Source organism: Fringilla coelebs (genome assembly GCF_963513975.1).
Source record: "Fringilla coelebs genome assembly, chromosome: 22".
Classification (NCBI taxonomy): domain Eukaryota; kingdom Metazoa; phylum Chordata; class Aves; order Passeriformes; family Fringillidae; genus Fringilla; species Fringilla coelebs.
Genome location: NC_140048.1, coordinates 3,907,446 through 3,920,816, shown reverse-complemented (window position 1 = coordinate 3,920,816; position 13,371 = coordinate 3,907,446). Strand labels below are relative to the sequence as shown.

Genomic DNA, 13,371 nt, shown 5'->3' with positions numbered 1-13,371 from the left:
CTTTTTATTCCTGCTTTTTCCTTTGTGTTTCTTTACTATCCTCTTAATTCTTGGGTTTTTAATTTTTTTTTTTGCTTTTTTTCTCCGTTTTTCTTTTTTTTTTTCTCCTTTTTTTATTTTTCATTTTTGTCCTCTTTTTTTTTGGTGCTTTCCCCCCCCCATTTTTCTGGAATTTTCCACAGGATTTTGCTTTTTGCTTTAATTCCACATGTTTTGCTTCCCTTGCAGCCATTTTCTCTCTCCTTTTGCCCTTTTCCCTTTTCTCCTGTGGGCTTTCAGGCATCCACAGGGACCCCATGGGGCTGCACTGGGATAGGGGTGGTGATGCCAAGGCCCCACAAATCTTGTGATGAGAGGAGGGAATCTGGGATGTCCATCAGGCAGAAGAAGGGATTTTCCAGGTGTTTGTGGCCCTCCAGCCACGGGCAGTATTTAGGGTGGGGTTTGCTGGGATAAAGAAAAGGATTTTTGGGGGAATCTGTGTCAGGATGAGCAGGAAGAGAGCGTTGGAGCTGAGGATGGAGCTGTCACCTCCATCCTCAGGAGATCCAAGGACATCCCACGACCCTTACTGGCTGCCACAAAGCTCATCCTAGCGGGAATTGCCAGGGAGGGAATTCCCGAGTTGGCTCCTGCCTGTGGAGCTGTGACAGGTTGGTGGGATTGAAGCCAAGGAATTTGGCTCCCCACATTCCCAGGTCCCTGGAAGAGCAGAAGGTCCTGGGATCCACGGTTCCATCACCACCTCTCACCCTGCCTGAGGCTCCCCTCCCCTCTCCTGGCTCCTGCTGGAAGAGGCTGAGCTCTCCACGGGGTTTTCCCGCCTCAGGATACTCCTCTGGAAAGGCTCTCCCAGCCTCCAGCCAGGTGGAGCAGCCTGGGCTTTGCTCCAGGCCAAGTGGAGCACTTGGCTCCTCATCATCTCCTGGAGAGCTTCTCCTTGGCTTCCCGACATCTTCGCATTAAATCTCGTCCCCAGCATCCCAAACAGATGGAAATCCTGCATTTTCCCACTTCCTGCATCTCTTCGGGTTTAGATCCAAGGTCAAGACCTTGTGGCTTTGCTGCTCTTGCCCAGGAGGTCCAAGACCTGGACTGGCAAAGCTCAGCCCACATTGTCCCCAAATCCAGGGCTCTCCTCACCCCAGGGGTGTCCCTGCAGCTCCTTGGGTGCCCATCCACTCCTGTTTTTTGGGAACCATCCCAGCAGATCCCCTTAACCCTTTCCCTGCATCCACAGTATAAATACACAGTATGGGTATATAAAATAGAGATTCCCAATAAAAGAGAAGAAACTCCCAATAAAAACTGCATTAAGCCCAACACCAACCCAAAAGCTGCCTTTTGGTCCCAAATCAGGGTGTGGTGGGATCACCTTCAGCGCATCCCGCCTGGTCCTGCTCCGGAGGGCCACATCCCACATGGAAAGAGCAGTCCATGGTCTCAGGGTGCCCAGGCAGAGCATCCCAGGGCAGGGATGGCCCTTCCAAGGGCGTCCAGTGTCCTCCACCACAGCTCTCTGGTGGCTCTTTGTCCCTCTGTGCCCTGCTGGGGTCACCTCCGGGTCCATTTTTCCCCATCCATGGCAAAGCTTGGATGGACAAAGATGAAACATCCGAAGCGCAGCCTCGCTCCTGCCTGTTTCCCCTTCTCCTTCCATGAATGTCCAGGAAGCTCCTGGGATGTCCCATCCCACTCCTGGCCCAGCAGGGACATCAACACAGGTGAAAGCAGGAGCAGATCCTGTGGGGTGTCCCTCCATCCCAGCGGAGGAGCATCCCTAGTCGGGCATGGGAAAAGGCATTCCCATTTTTTCCCACGCTGTCCTCGGGATCTCATGCCAGCCAGGCTTTGGGGTCGTCTCCTGTGCTAACAGCACCTGGGTGAGACTCACCAAGGCCACATTTTTGGGAATGTTCCTCCGAGGTGTCCGTCTCCCCGGCTTCAAACCGCCCCGATCCTTCTTGGCCTTTTTTCCCAAGCGGAGAAGGGTTTGGTTGGGAAATAACTCCTTGCCATCAATCCATCCCATCCCAGCCATCCGTCACCCTCACGCTTCTCCCGCCCGGGGGTCCTTCCCTCCCTGTCCATCTGTCATTCCGCTGTCACTCAGCCCGGCCATCAATCACGGAGCTGTCCCCCCCCGGGCTGCCACCCCTCGCCGGATCATCCGTCAAAGCCTCGTTAACCCCTCCAAGGGCAGCCCCGGCGCCGGGAACGTGGCGCGGGCGGCGCTGACGGCTCCTCCTGTCCCCTTCCCGCGCAGTTGCTCCCAAGGGTCCGAAGATCACGATGACCCCGACGAGGGCGCGCGTGGGGGACACCGTGCGGATCCTGGTGCAGGGATTCCAGGTCAGCATTCCCACAGCCTGAGGACAGCGGACAGCCTGGATCCAAGGATGCGGGTGTGGGCTTGGCTTGGTGGCCTTGGGGGCGTCACGGTCCCCGCGTTGGGATGGGTTGGCTGAAGTTGTGGCTGTTCCACCCTGGAAGTGTCCAGGGAAGGGTTGGGTGGGGCTTGGAGCAATCAGGGACAGTGGGAGGTGTCCCTGCCCTCGGCGTGGGGTGGGATGGGAGGAGCTTAAAGGTCCCTTCTAACCCAAACTCAAACCTAAAGCCAGATTCAGACCCAGACCGTATTCAAACCCAAATCCAAACCCAAACTCAAACCCAGACTTAGATTCAGACCCAAACCATATTCAAACCCAAACCCAAATCCAAGCCCAAACTCAAACCCAGACCCAAATCCAGACCCAAACCATATTCAAACCCAAACTCAAACCCAGACTTAGACTCAGACCCAGACCAAACTCAAACGCAAACCCAAACCCAAACTCGGATCCAAACCCAACCTCAGACCTAAACTCAAGCTCAGACCCAAAGTCAGACTCAAACCCAGACCCAGACCCAAATCCAGACCCAGACCTAGACCCAAACTCAAATCCAAACCCAAACTCAGACCCAAACCCAACCTCAGACCTAAACTCAAGCTCAGACCCAAAGTCAGACTCAAACCCAGACCCAGACCCAAATCCAGACCCAAACTCAGACCTAAACTCAAGCTCAGACCCAAACCCAAACTCAGACCTAAACTCAAGTTCAGACCCAAAGTCAGACTCAAACCCAGACCCAGACCCAAATCCAGACCCAAATTCAGACCTAAACTCAAGCTCAGACCCAAACCCAAACCCAGACCCAAACCCAAACTCAGACCTAAACTCAAGCTCAGACCCAAAGTCAGACTCAAACCCAAACCCAACCTCAGACCTAAACTCAAGCTCAGACCCAAAGTCAGACTCAAACCCAAACCCAACCTCAGACCTAAACTCAAGCTCAGACCCAAACCCAACCTCAGACCTAAACTCAAGCTCAGATCCAAAGTCAGACTCAAACCAAACCCAGACCCAAACCCAGACCCAAATCCAGATCCAAACCCAGACCCAAACTCAAGCTCAGATTCAAACCCAAGCCCAAGCCCAAGCCGGATGTGATGATTTCACCTCCAGCTCTGCCCGTCCCCGCTCCCCTCTCCCTGCAGAACGAGGTGTTCCCGGAGCCGCTCTTCACGTGGACGCGCGTGGGGAGCCGGCTGCTGGACGGCAGCGCGGAGCACGACGGCAAGGAGCTGGTGCTGGAGCGGGTCCCGGCCGAGCTCAACGGCTCCATGTACCGCTGCACGGCCCAGAACCCGCTGGGCTCCACCGACACCCACACCCGCCTCATCGTCTTCGGTACGGCCCCGCCGCGCCCCCCGCGCGCCCCCACGCAGCCTCTCCCCCTCTGAAATTGTCTCTCTGCTCTTTGTTTCCTGTTAGAAAATCCGAATATTCCCAGAGGACCAGAGGACTCCAACGGTGAGCGGTGCCGGGGTTTCCGTGGAGGTGCTCGGGGAGGGAAGGGCTGTGCGGAGAGGGCCCGGCCTTGCCTCGGCCCCGGCCCTGGGCAGCCTCTGCTTGTCTCGCTCCCAGCCCTCACACATCTCTCCTTGCCTCGTCCCAAGGTCTTGCCCATCCTTCCTTGACTCATCCCAAGCCTTTTCTAAGCTCTCCTCACCTCATTCCCAGCCCTTTTCCATCTCTCCTTGCCTCATTCCAAGCCCTTTCCCATTTCTCCTTGCCTCATTCCCAGCCCTTTCCCATCTTTCCTTGCCTCATTCCCAGCCCTTTCCCATCTCTCCTTGCCCCACTCCAAACCCTTTCCCATCTCTCCTTGCCTCATTCCAAGACCTTTCCCATCTCTCCTCACCTCACTCCAAGCCCTTTCCCATCTCTCCTCACCTCCTTCCAGGCCTTTTCCCATCTCTCCTTGCCTCATCCCATGTCCTTTCCCATCTCCTAGCCTCACTCTGAGCCCTTTCCCGTCTCTCCTCACCTCATCCCAAGCCCTTTCCCATCTCTCCTTGCCTCATCCCCAGCCCTTTCCTATCTCTCCTCGCCTCATTCCAAACCCTTTCCTGTCTCCTAGCCTCACTCTAAGCACTTTTCCATCTCTCCTTGCCTCACTCCAAGCCCTTTCCCATCTCCTAGCCTCATCCCAAGCCCTTTCCCATCTCTCCTCACTCCCAGCCCTTTCCCATCTCTCCTTGCCTCATTCCCAGCCCTTTCCCATCTCCTTGCCTCATCCCAAGCCCTTTCCCATCTCCTAGCCTCACTCTGAGCCCTTTCCCATCTCTCCTTGCCTCATCCCAAGCCCTTTCCCATCTCCTTGCCTCATTCCCAGCCCTTTCCCATCTCCTTGCCTCATCCCAAGCCCTTTCCCATCTCCCCTCATTCCCAGCCCTTTCCCATCTCTCCTTGCCTCATTCCCAGCCCTTTCCCATCTCTCCTCATTCCCAGCCCTTTCCCATCTCTCCTCATTCCCAGCCCTCTCCCATGTCCTCAGGACCATCCTCCCACCAAAAGGGACCCTGCAGACACTCCCACCCCCTCCCTCATCTCCACCCGACCCCACCCAACCCCAGGCCAAATTTTGGGGGGGGGATCCCCTCCTGCCCAGTGGTGCCCCCCTCCTGCTCCGAACCCCAGCGTTGGGATGTGGCTCCATGAACTCCTGATCCTTTTTTCCTCCTCTCCAGGTTCACTTCCCGGCCACTGCGGCTTCAGATTCATTTTGGCGCTCACCCTGACAGTGATCCTGGAGCTCACGTGAAGCTTCACCTCCTCCTCCTCCTCCTCTTCCTCCTCCTCTGCCTCCATGTCCGGCTCCTCCCGGCATTCCCGCCTCCAGCCATCGGGTCTCCCGTTCTTTTTTTTTTTCTATACTCTCGACAGTCTCGGTCTCTTTCCGTGTCTTGGCTTCCTCAGACGATCGAATTAAAGGGAAAAAGGAAAACCTCTTCTGGGAGAAGGTCGTAATTCCTGTTTTACCTGTGCTGGGATTCCCAGCTCCGTCTCGGGGTTCCCAGGATCATCTTGGGGTTCCCAGCTCCGTCTCGGGGTTCCCAGCTCCGTCTCGGGGTTCCCAGCTCTATGTGAGGATTCCCAGTTGCATCTCGGGGTTCCCAGTTGCATCTTGGGGTTCCCGGCTCTGTCTTGGGGTTCCCAGCACCGTCTCGGGGTTCCCAGTGCCGTCTCGGGGTTCTCGGGGTTCCCAGCACCATCTCGGGGTTCTCAGTATAATCTCGGGGTTCCCAGTTCCATCTCGGGGTTCCCAGCACCGTCTTGGGGTTCCCAGCTCCGTCTCGGGGTCCCCAGCACCATTTTGGGATTCCCAGCTCCGTCTCGGGGATCCCAGTATCATCTCGGGGTTTCCAGCTCCATCTCAGGGTTCCCAGTATCATTTTGGGGTTCCCAGCTCCATGTCGGGGTTCCCAGTATCATTTTGGGGTTCCCAGCTCCGTCTCGGGGTCCCCAGCTCCGTCTCGGGGTTCCCAGTATCATTTTGGGTTTCCCAGCTCCGTCTCGGGGTTCCCAGCACCGTCTCGGGGTTCCCAGCTCCGTCTCGGGGTTCTCGGGGTTCCCAGCACCATCTCGGGGTTCCCAGCTCCATCTCGGGGTTCCCAGCTCCATCTCGGGGTTCCCAGCTCCATCTCGGGGTTCCCCGTATCATCTCGGGGCTCCCAGCTCCGTCTCGGGGTTCCCAGCTCCGTCTTGGGGTTCCCAGCATGATCTCGGGATTCCCAGCTCCGTCTCGGGGTTCCCAGCTCCATCTCGGGGTTCCCAGCTCCGTCTTGGAGCCTTTGCAATGTTTTGGAAGGGGAAGCAGCAGAATTTGAGGATTCAAGGACCAAATTTCCCCTGGAAAACCCCCGTGCAGCATTCCCACCGCCCCGCGATGCTCCAGGCCTCGTGTCCCCACGGCGAGGACCCGAACACGTCCCCGGCCCTCCCGAGGCGGCGGCGGCGGCGCCGGGATCCCGGAGTCGTGGATCACTGGGTTTATCCGCCGGGATTCCGGCCGTGCCGGGAGCCAGGGCCCGCCTGCGCCGCTCGTCCCGGGCTGGCTGAGGAATGACAAGTGACAGGCGGCTCCCGACCCCAAATGTCAGCGCTCACACTCGAGCGGGCAGCGGGTCCCGTCGGCGCCGGGCCCCTCGTGGCCGCTGTCCCCATGGAAACGGGTCGGATCCGGCCATTCCCGCCGTGCCCCATCCCGGGACGGCGCCAATCCCGCTCCTGGCAAAATCCAGCTGGTTTTGCCCCAATCCTGGAGGTTTTCCTCACTGTGGAGCAGCCGGCTGTGGGTGGGATATCCTGGGGGGAAAGGATCCCGAGGATGGGGCACTCCCAAGCCTTTTCCTCTGGGAACTCGTAATCCTGGAGGATTATTTGGCAGCCGTGCGGTACCTCATCTTCCCAAAGCCCCGCACAAGCGTTAAGCATCATTATCATCGTGATGATTAATTATTATTAAGCAGATTCCAGCCCTTCCCCGCTCCATTGCCAACCTCGCTGCTTTCCCAGCCGCGGAGGAGCTGAACGAGCCCGCGGCAACTCCAGAGCTCCTTCCCGTACAAAACCCCGGAATTTCACCCTTCGGATTGGGAGCAGTGGGATCAGGACTGGCTGGGATGGGTGAGAGGATCAGCAGCTCCGCTTCCACCCCCAAGGAATGGCATCCAAACACATCCCAATCCCATCGGATCTGTGCTTCCACTCCACGGACAAGAAGAAAAATCTTCATTATTTTCAGAGGAAGCGTCGTTTCTTCAGGAATCGTCCCTGCCTCAGTTTCCCCCCTACGCTCTGGAGAGCCCCTCCCCTGGATCCTTCTGGCCTTCCTCATGGATCGGAGCCGCTCCAGCGGCCTCATCCCTCCCTAATTAAACAACCGCCGGGATTAAACAGCCATTAGGCCTCCCCGCTTGGAAAAGCGAGCATTTCCAGCCGCCCGAAGCTCCATTTGAATGCAAATGCGGCCGGTTTAGCCCAGAACCGTGGAAATGAGGAGCATTCCCGCGGAAACGAGGAGCAATTCCAGCGGCGGGGCCACCCCCGGCTCCGCTCGGTGCCACCCCGGGAGCGCTGGGACAGGAGCGCCGGGCTGGGCAGGCCTGCATCCCAAACCCAACTCAGGATGCTCTGGGAAGAACCCCTGGGAAAAGGGATGGATCTCCCGGCGTGGATGGATCCGCCGCAGGCTGGGACATTCCGAGTCTGCCAGCACAGACAGATGAGTGAGGCGATTTGGGAGTTTCTCCCCATTTTGGGGCAGAGCCGCTGCCTGTTTTCCTGAATTCCTGCCCAAACGAGGCACACAAAGGGATTCCGTCCCACCACCCCGCAATCCCACCCAAAGGTTCCCCTCCCCATCCCCTCCCCGCAGGTAATCGCAGAGGAACCCCAATTTCCCCCCCTTTTCCCCCATTCCCGATCCCGTCGTTGGAGGCGCCGGCAGTGAATAATGCAGGAGGAGGCTGGAGGGGAAAGGAGCGGCTCAGGTTGTTCCATTATTGATGAGAGCTGACAGATCCGCTCCTGACAACCTTCCGAGGAGATCTGATTAGCTCGGAAAAAAAAAAAAAACCCACACACCGAAACCGCAGCGCCTTCGCGAAGGGCTGACGGCAGCTGAAAACCCCAAAGGAGCGGCGTTATCGACGTTCCCGAATTCCAGGGGACTTTGAAAAAAAAGGTTCTAGCAGGTTTGGAAGAGGTAATTACGCTCAATTAGAGTCACAAGCGCCGAGACGTCAGCGCCGCTTCTCCCGCTCCCCTCGCACCGCAGGCAGGGATAAACGGGGATTTATCCCGCGGAATCCGTGGATTCTTGGGGATAGCAGGAACCGGGGGTGCTCCGGCCCTGCAGGAAAGTCAGCGGGAGCTTCGCTCGGCGCCTCCCCCGCCTCCCCCCTCGTTGCCGGCTGGGTTCACGGCGCTGCCGAGCGCATGAATAATTCATCCTCCTCCTCGCCGGCTCCCAAGCGCCGGGATCTTTGTAGATCCAGCGGCGGGATGAAAGCCCCGGCAGGAGCGGTGAAGGGCCCGGGAGGTCGCGGCTGCCAGACCCTTCCCCAATTAGCCGAGCCCTGGAACGCGTGCCCAGACTCCACACGCGGCCCTCCTCCCTCGGCTCCGGCACCGCCCGGTTTCCAGGCGGGTCAAATTCCCCTTTTCCCAAGGTTTTGGACAAACCGAGCCCCCCAGGGGTGGATTTTGGGGCTCTGTCCCCAGCAGGATGGAGGAGAGGCTGGGTGGGCTTGGCTGGCGCTGTTTTGGATGCATGACGCCACCCGTGCTCCAAAACCCAGCTTTGAAGTGAAATATTTTAATTCCCCCAAGCTCTCCTGTGTTGTGCTTCCCCACACGAGGCGACAGCGTCTCAAATGTTCCCCTAAATTAATCCTAAATAAAATGTCCTAAATATCCCCCATTTGCGGATCCGTGTTCCCCGCAGGGATGAGCACAGGGATGGAACCCCGAGTGCCCAACCAGCCCGGAGGGATCATTCCTGCGCTCTCTTTCCATCCTCTTCAGGGACACAAAAACATTTTCGGTGTTTAGGACGGGATCCTCCAGCCGGAGGGTCAGGGAACCGAGCCCCATCCCCTCCACCACGAGAATTTCAGCCTTCCCGGGAATTTCAGCATCCAAGCCTGGGCAGGGGGACGCCCCAACACTCAGGGACGCCAGGGAGGGGGGAGACCCGAGGGGGTTCAGAGGCTCCTCCCCATCCCAAAATCTCGGGAAGAGGCTGGTGGGGATCGGCTGCTCCGTTGGGATGAGGTCTGGGAAGTTGAGGACGCAGGGAATGAATTCCTGAGCTCCCACCTCCCCCTGGAGACCCCTGGCAAGGCCCCCTCGCACCCCCACACACCCCCCACATCCCCTGGCTCCATCCCTGAGGAAAATCCCACCGGACCGGGATGGAGCCAGCAGGGAGCGAGTCCCTGAGTGAACACAGGAGCTCCCACCCACGCCCAGTTCGGCTCTTTCTTCCCTCGTTCTTTTCCGCCTCTCTCGGGGGTTCCCCCGGGTCCGACCCCTTTGAGCTCCGCTCCCCTGGCAGCGATGCCATTCCCCAGGCTCCCGCCTTTCCCCCCCCCCACCGTGGTCCCACTTTTGTTGTCTCGGGGACAAGAATTCCCCGAAACCTTCGGAATTCAGGCCAGGAGCAGATCCACCCATAGCACCTTCCCGGGGGGGAGAACGCAGCCCTGCCCTGCCTCAGTTTCCCCACGGTGACTCCGATCCCTGCAGCATCCCTCAGGAATGACAATTCCCATCCCTTCCCATCCCGAATTTCTCCCTGCTTTTATTCTTTCCTTCACTCCTCTCCTCGTGCCCGCAGCTGAGCTCCAGCCCCGATTTCCTGCCCAGCTCCCGGATTTTCCCCCTTCCCGACGCCCCCCAGCTCCTTTTCCACCAGCTCCTCCTTCCCCGGCGCCCTCCGAGAGACCCCGCAAGCTCCGGGGCTCTTTCCCGTCAGCCCTCGTTAGCAGCGCGAGGCAAAGCGAGGGCCGCCGAATTAATTAATCACTGAATTAATTAATCACTGAATCAGCTGCTGAATTCGTCACCCGGCCGTGCCGCGGAGCAGCTGCTCGGCACCAGCCCAAAGGGCTCCCGGCTGCTGCTCCCTCCCTTTTCCGGGAGCACCGAGGGATGAGGAGCCTTCTCTGGGCACAACAACTTTTTTCTTTTTCCCCTTTTTTCATCGCGTGACCCTTTTTAAAGCACCACAGAGGAGAAGCAGCTCCCCGGGGATGTTTTCCCTGCCTTGGTGCCCTTCCCCGAGCTTCTCTCTCCGTTTCCCTGGGCTGCACCTTTCCCTGGAGCCCAGCCCATCCCAAACATTCGCGGCTCCTCCGGAAGCCTCCTGCCAGCTCTGCCCGCTCAAAGTCACCTTGTCCCGGCCCGCCGCGCTCCGGCCTCTCCCGGCAAATCATTAATCTTCTCCTCGGCATTCCCGCATGGAAAAATGCCCCAGCGGGTGCCCCCGGCCTGGCACTCGGACATGCAGCTGCCCGGGAAGCTGCTCCTGTCGGCGGCCGCGCTGCTGCTCCTGTCCCTGGCCTTCAGGTTTTACAGGAACCGCTCGCCTCCCCCGGGAAAAATCCCGCCGGGAGAGCAGCGGGAAAACCGGGATGGGGATGGGGCTCTGAGGAGGAGGAGGAGGAGGGATGGGGGGGAGGAATCTGGGAATGGCCCCGGGATGCGGCAGGCGGCTCTCCGGGGGGAGCGGAGCTTTCCAAGGAATGAGGAGGAGGAGGGAGAGGAGGTGGGTTTGGAGCTGATTCCCAGGAAAGCCCCGGAGGAGGGAGAGGAGGTGGGTTTGGAGCTGATTCCCAGGAAAGCCCCGCTCGGTCCGGCCGGGGTGGAAAGGGAGTCGGGAGGGAAACTGGGATGGAAGTTGGGAATTAAATCAGAAAGTGAAGCAGGGGTTGAGCTGGGGAGTGATCCCGGGAGCAGGAGGGGAAGCGAGCCTGGAAAAGAGCCGGGAAGCGAGCTGGGAAGTCAGCCAGGAAGCAAGTCGGGAAGCAGGTTGGGAATCAAGCCAGGAAACAATCCAGGAAGTCAGCCAGGAAGCAAATTGATAATGAAGCCAGGAAAGGAGTGGGGAAGTGAGCAGACAAACGAGCTGGGAAATAAATTGGGAATTAAGTCAGGAATCGAGCTGGGAAATGAACGGGGAAACAAGCTGGAAAGAAAGGCAGGAATTGAGGTGGGAAGTGAGCCGGGAAGCAAGGCAGAAATTTTGCTGGGAAGCGATCTTGGAAGCAAGGCGGGGGTCGAGGTGGGAAGCGAGCCGGGCTCTCACGACCCCGGGGCCGGCGCCCGGGGCAGCCCCGCAGGGAGGGACACACCTGCCCCGAGCCCCCGGCGTTCCCCAGGGATTCCCGATGCCCGGACAGAGGGGGATGGGTGCGCCCAGAGCACGGAGCAGGATCCGGCTGGAGCAGGGAGGAGCAGGGAGGGCAGCACGGGGACAGTCCGGACCCTCAGCGTCACCTCCAGCCTGGGGCTGCAGCTGACGGCGAGAGAGCCGGGCTCGGACACCTCCTACTGCTTCTCCTCGGTGGCCAAGATCCAGGTGGAGGAGAATTTCATCCCGGAGCGCCGGGACAAGGACAGGGACATCCCGCCCAGGCCTGGCCTGCGGGGCAAAGTCTATGACTACTTCGTACAGTCCACCTCCGAGTCGGTGTCCAGGCAGACGTCCCTGCCCTTCGTCCCTGCGGGGACATCCCAGTGCCACGGGGAGCAGGGCCAGGCAGAGCCGTGGAGCTCCGGAACCCACAGGGAGAGCCCAGCTTTGGAAATTCCCCATCCCGACACCTCCTCCGCTCCACAGGAGGGCACGGAGAGCCCCCCGGAGCCCCCTTCTCCTGGCGGGAAGAGCAGCCCCCTGGGGCTCGCCCCCCAGCTCCCGCCGCCCGGTGGGGCTCCAGCCGCGGCTCCGGAGCCGTGCCCGCTGTCACCGCCCGGCCAGGTGCACCTGGGGAACTGCTCCGAGGTTCTGCGCTCGGCCAAGGCGCGGCGGCTGCGGGCCCTGCAGGACGCGGCGCTGCGGGTGATGAGCGCCCACCTGCTGCAGGTGCTGCGCTCCCCGCCCATCTACGGCCGCCTCAACGCCGGCGAGCGGGAGCTGCTCCCGGCGCTCCGCAGCCGCGGGCGGCCGCGCCTGGTGGTGGCCGACGTCCCCCCGGCCGAGCCCGGCCACCGCCGCGGCCGCCTCTGCTACTACGACGAGGACGGGGACCGCTGGTGCCAGCTGTGCCCGCTGCCGGCCGAGGTGGCCGGGCGGGGCTGCGCCGTGTGCTCCATGTTCAATTACCTGTTCCTGGTGCCCGGCTGGGAGGGCGCGGGCCGGGCGCGGAGCCCCTCGCGCCGCGTGCTCTGCTACGACCCGCTGGGCGACAGCTGGCGCGACATCTGTCCCCTGCGCCAGGCGCGGCCGCACTGCCGGCTGGTGGCCCTGGACGGCCACCTCTACGCCATCGGGGGCGAGTGCTTGGCCACCGTGGAGCGCTACGACCCCCGGCGCGACCGCTGGGCTTTCGCCGCCGCCCTGCCCCGGGACACCTTCGCCGTGGCCCACGCGGCCACCGCGTGCGACGGGGACATTTACGTCACCGGGGGCACCCTGCGCTCGCTGCTGCTGCGCTACGACCCCCGCGGGGACGGCTGGGCCACCAGCCCGGCCGTCGGTGACGAGGACAGGACGGCCGAGCTGGTGAGCGCCCACGGGTTCCTGTACCGCTTCCAGCTGCGGCGCGGCGCCGGCGGCCCCGAGGTGGCCGTGTCGCGGTGCAGCGCCAGCGCCCGGCTGTGGTACCGCTGCGGCAGCCGCCCCCTGCCCGAGCCGGCCGCGCTGCGCTGCGCCGCCCTGGGCGGCCTCGTCCACTGCCTGGGCCGCGGTTTCCATCTCCGCTTCCTGGCCGACCCCGTCTCGCCGCGATTCGGGGCCAAGGAGCTGCGGCCCTTCCCGGGGCCCCACGGGAGCCTCCTGCCCGCGGTCCTGGTGCTGCCCGAGGGGGGCACGGAGCCACCGCGGCCCTGAGGGGTCCCCAAGGAGCAGAGAAGGAGCTCCCAGGCCGAGCTCTGCAATCCAAGCCCTCCATGGACCTGACTTATTCCCACACCCGAGGATGCAGGAAAGGATCAAACCCTTGGATCCGGCCTCTTCCTACTGCCTGAGATGGAGAAAGGGATCAGATCATTGCATCCGGCCTCTTCCTACTGCTCAGGATGCAGGAAGGGACCAAACCCTCGGACCTGACCTCTTCTCAAACCCCAGAATGCAGGAACGGACCAGACCTTTGGATCCGGCCTCTTCCACCTGCCCAGGATGCAGGAAGGGATCAGACCCTTGGATCCAGCCTCCTCCTGTTCCCTGGGATGGAGAAAGGGATCAAACCCTCAGATCCGGCCTCTTCCCACATCCCGGGCTGGAGGAAGGGATCAAACCCTTGGATCCAGCCTCTTCCTG

The 13,371-nt window shown here is 60.7% G+C and overlaps 2 protein-coding genes across 2 annotated transcripts in view; both read left to right on the top strand.

Annotated features, from left to right (window-relative positions):
* IGSF21 (immunoglobin superfamily member 21) overlaps positions 1-5,214 on the top strand; it is a gene marked incomplete at its 5' end in the record, with an annotated part of 46,229 nt that extends 41,015 nt beyond the window's left edge. The window contains 4 exons of the mRNA XM_084220295.1: positions 2,267-2,352; positions 3,539-3,731; positions 3,816-3,854; positions 5,075-5,214. Coding sequence (XP_084076421.1) covers positions 2,267-2,352; positions 3,539-3,731; positions 3,816-3,854; positions 5,075-5,148 — 392 coding nt within the window. The 3' untranslated portion in view covers positions 5,149-5,214. The remainder of the gene's footprint in view (positions 1-2,266; positions 2,353-3,538; positions 3,732-3,815; positions 3,855-5,074) is intronic.
* A 5,145-nt stretch (positions 5,215-10,359) lies between these two features.
* Positions 10,360-12,942, top strand: KLHDC7A (kelch domain containing 7A; the record flags this gene model as incomplete). Its single annotated transcript, XM_084220100.1, has 1 exon — positions 10,360-12,942. One exon carries the CDS (start codon positions 10,360-10,362, stop codon positions 12,940-12,942), a length of 2,583 nt encoding a protein of 860 aa, XP_084076226.1.
* Between the last annotated feature and the right edge of the window lie 429 nt (positions 12,943-13,371).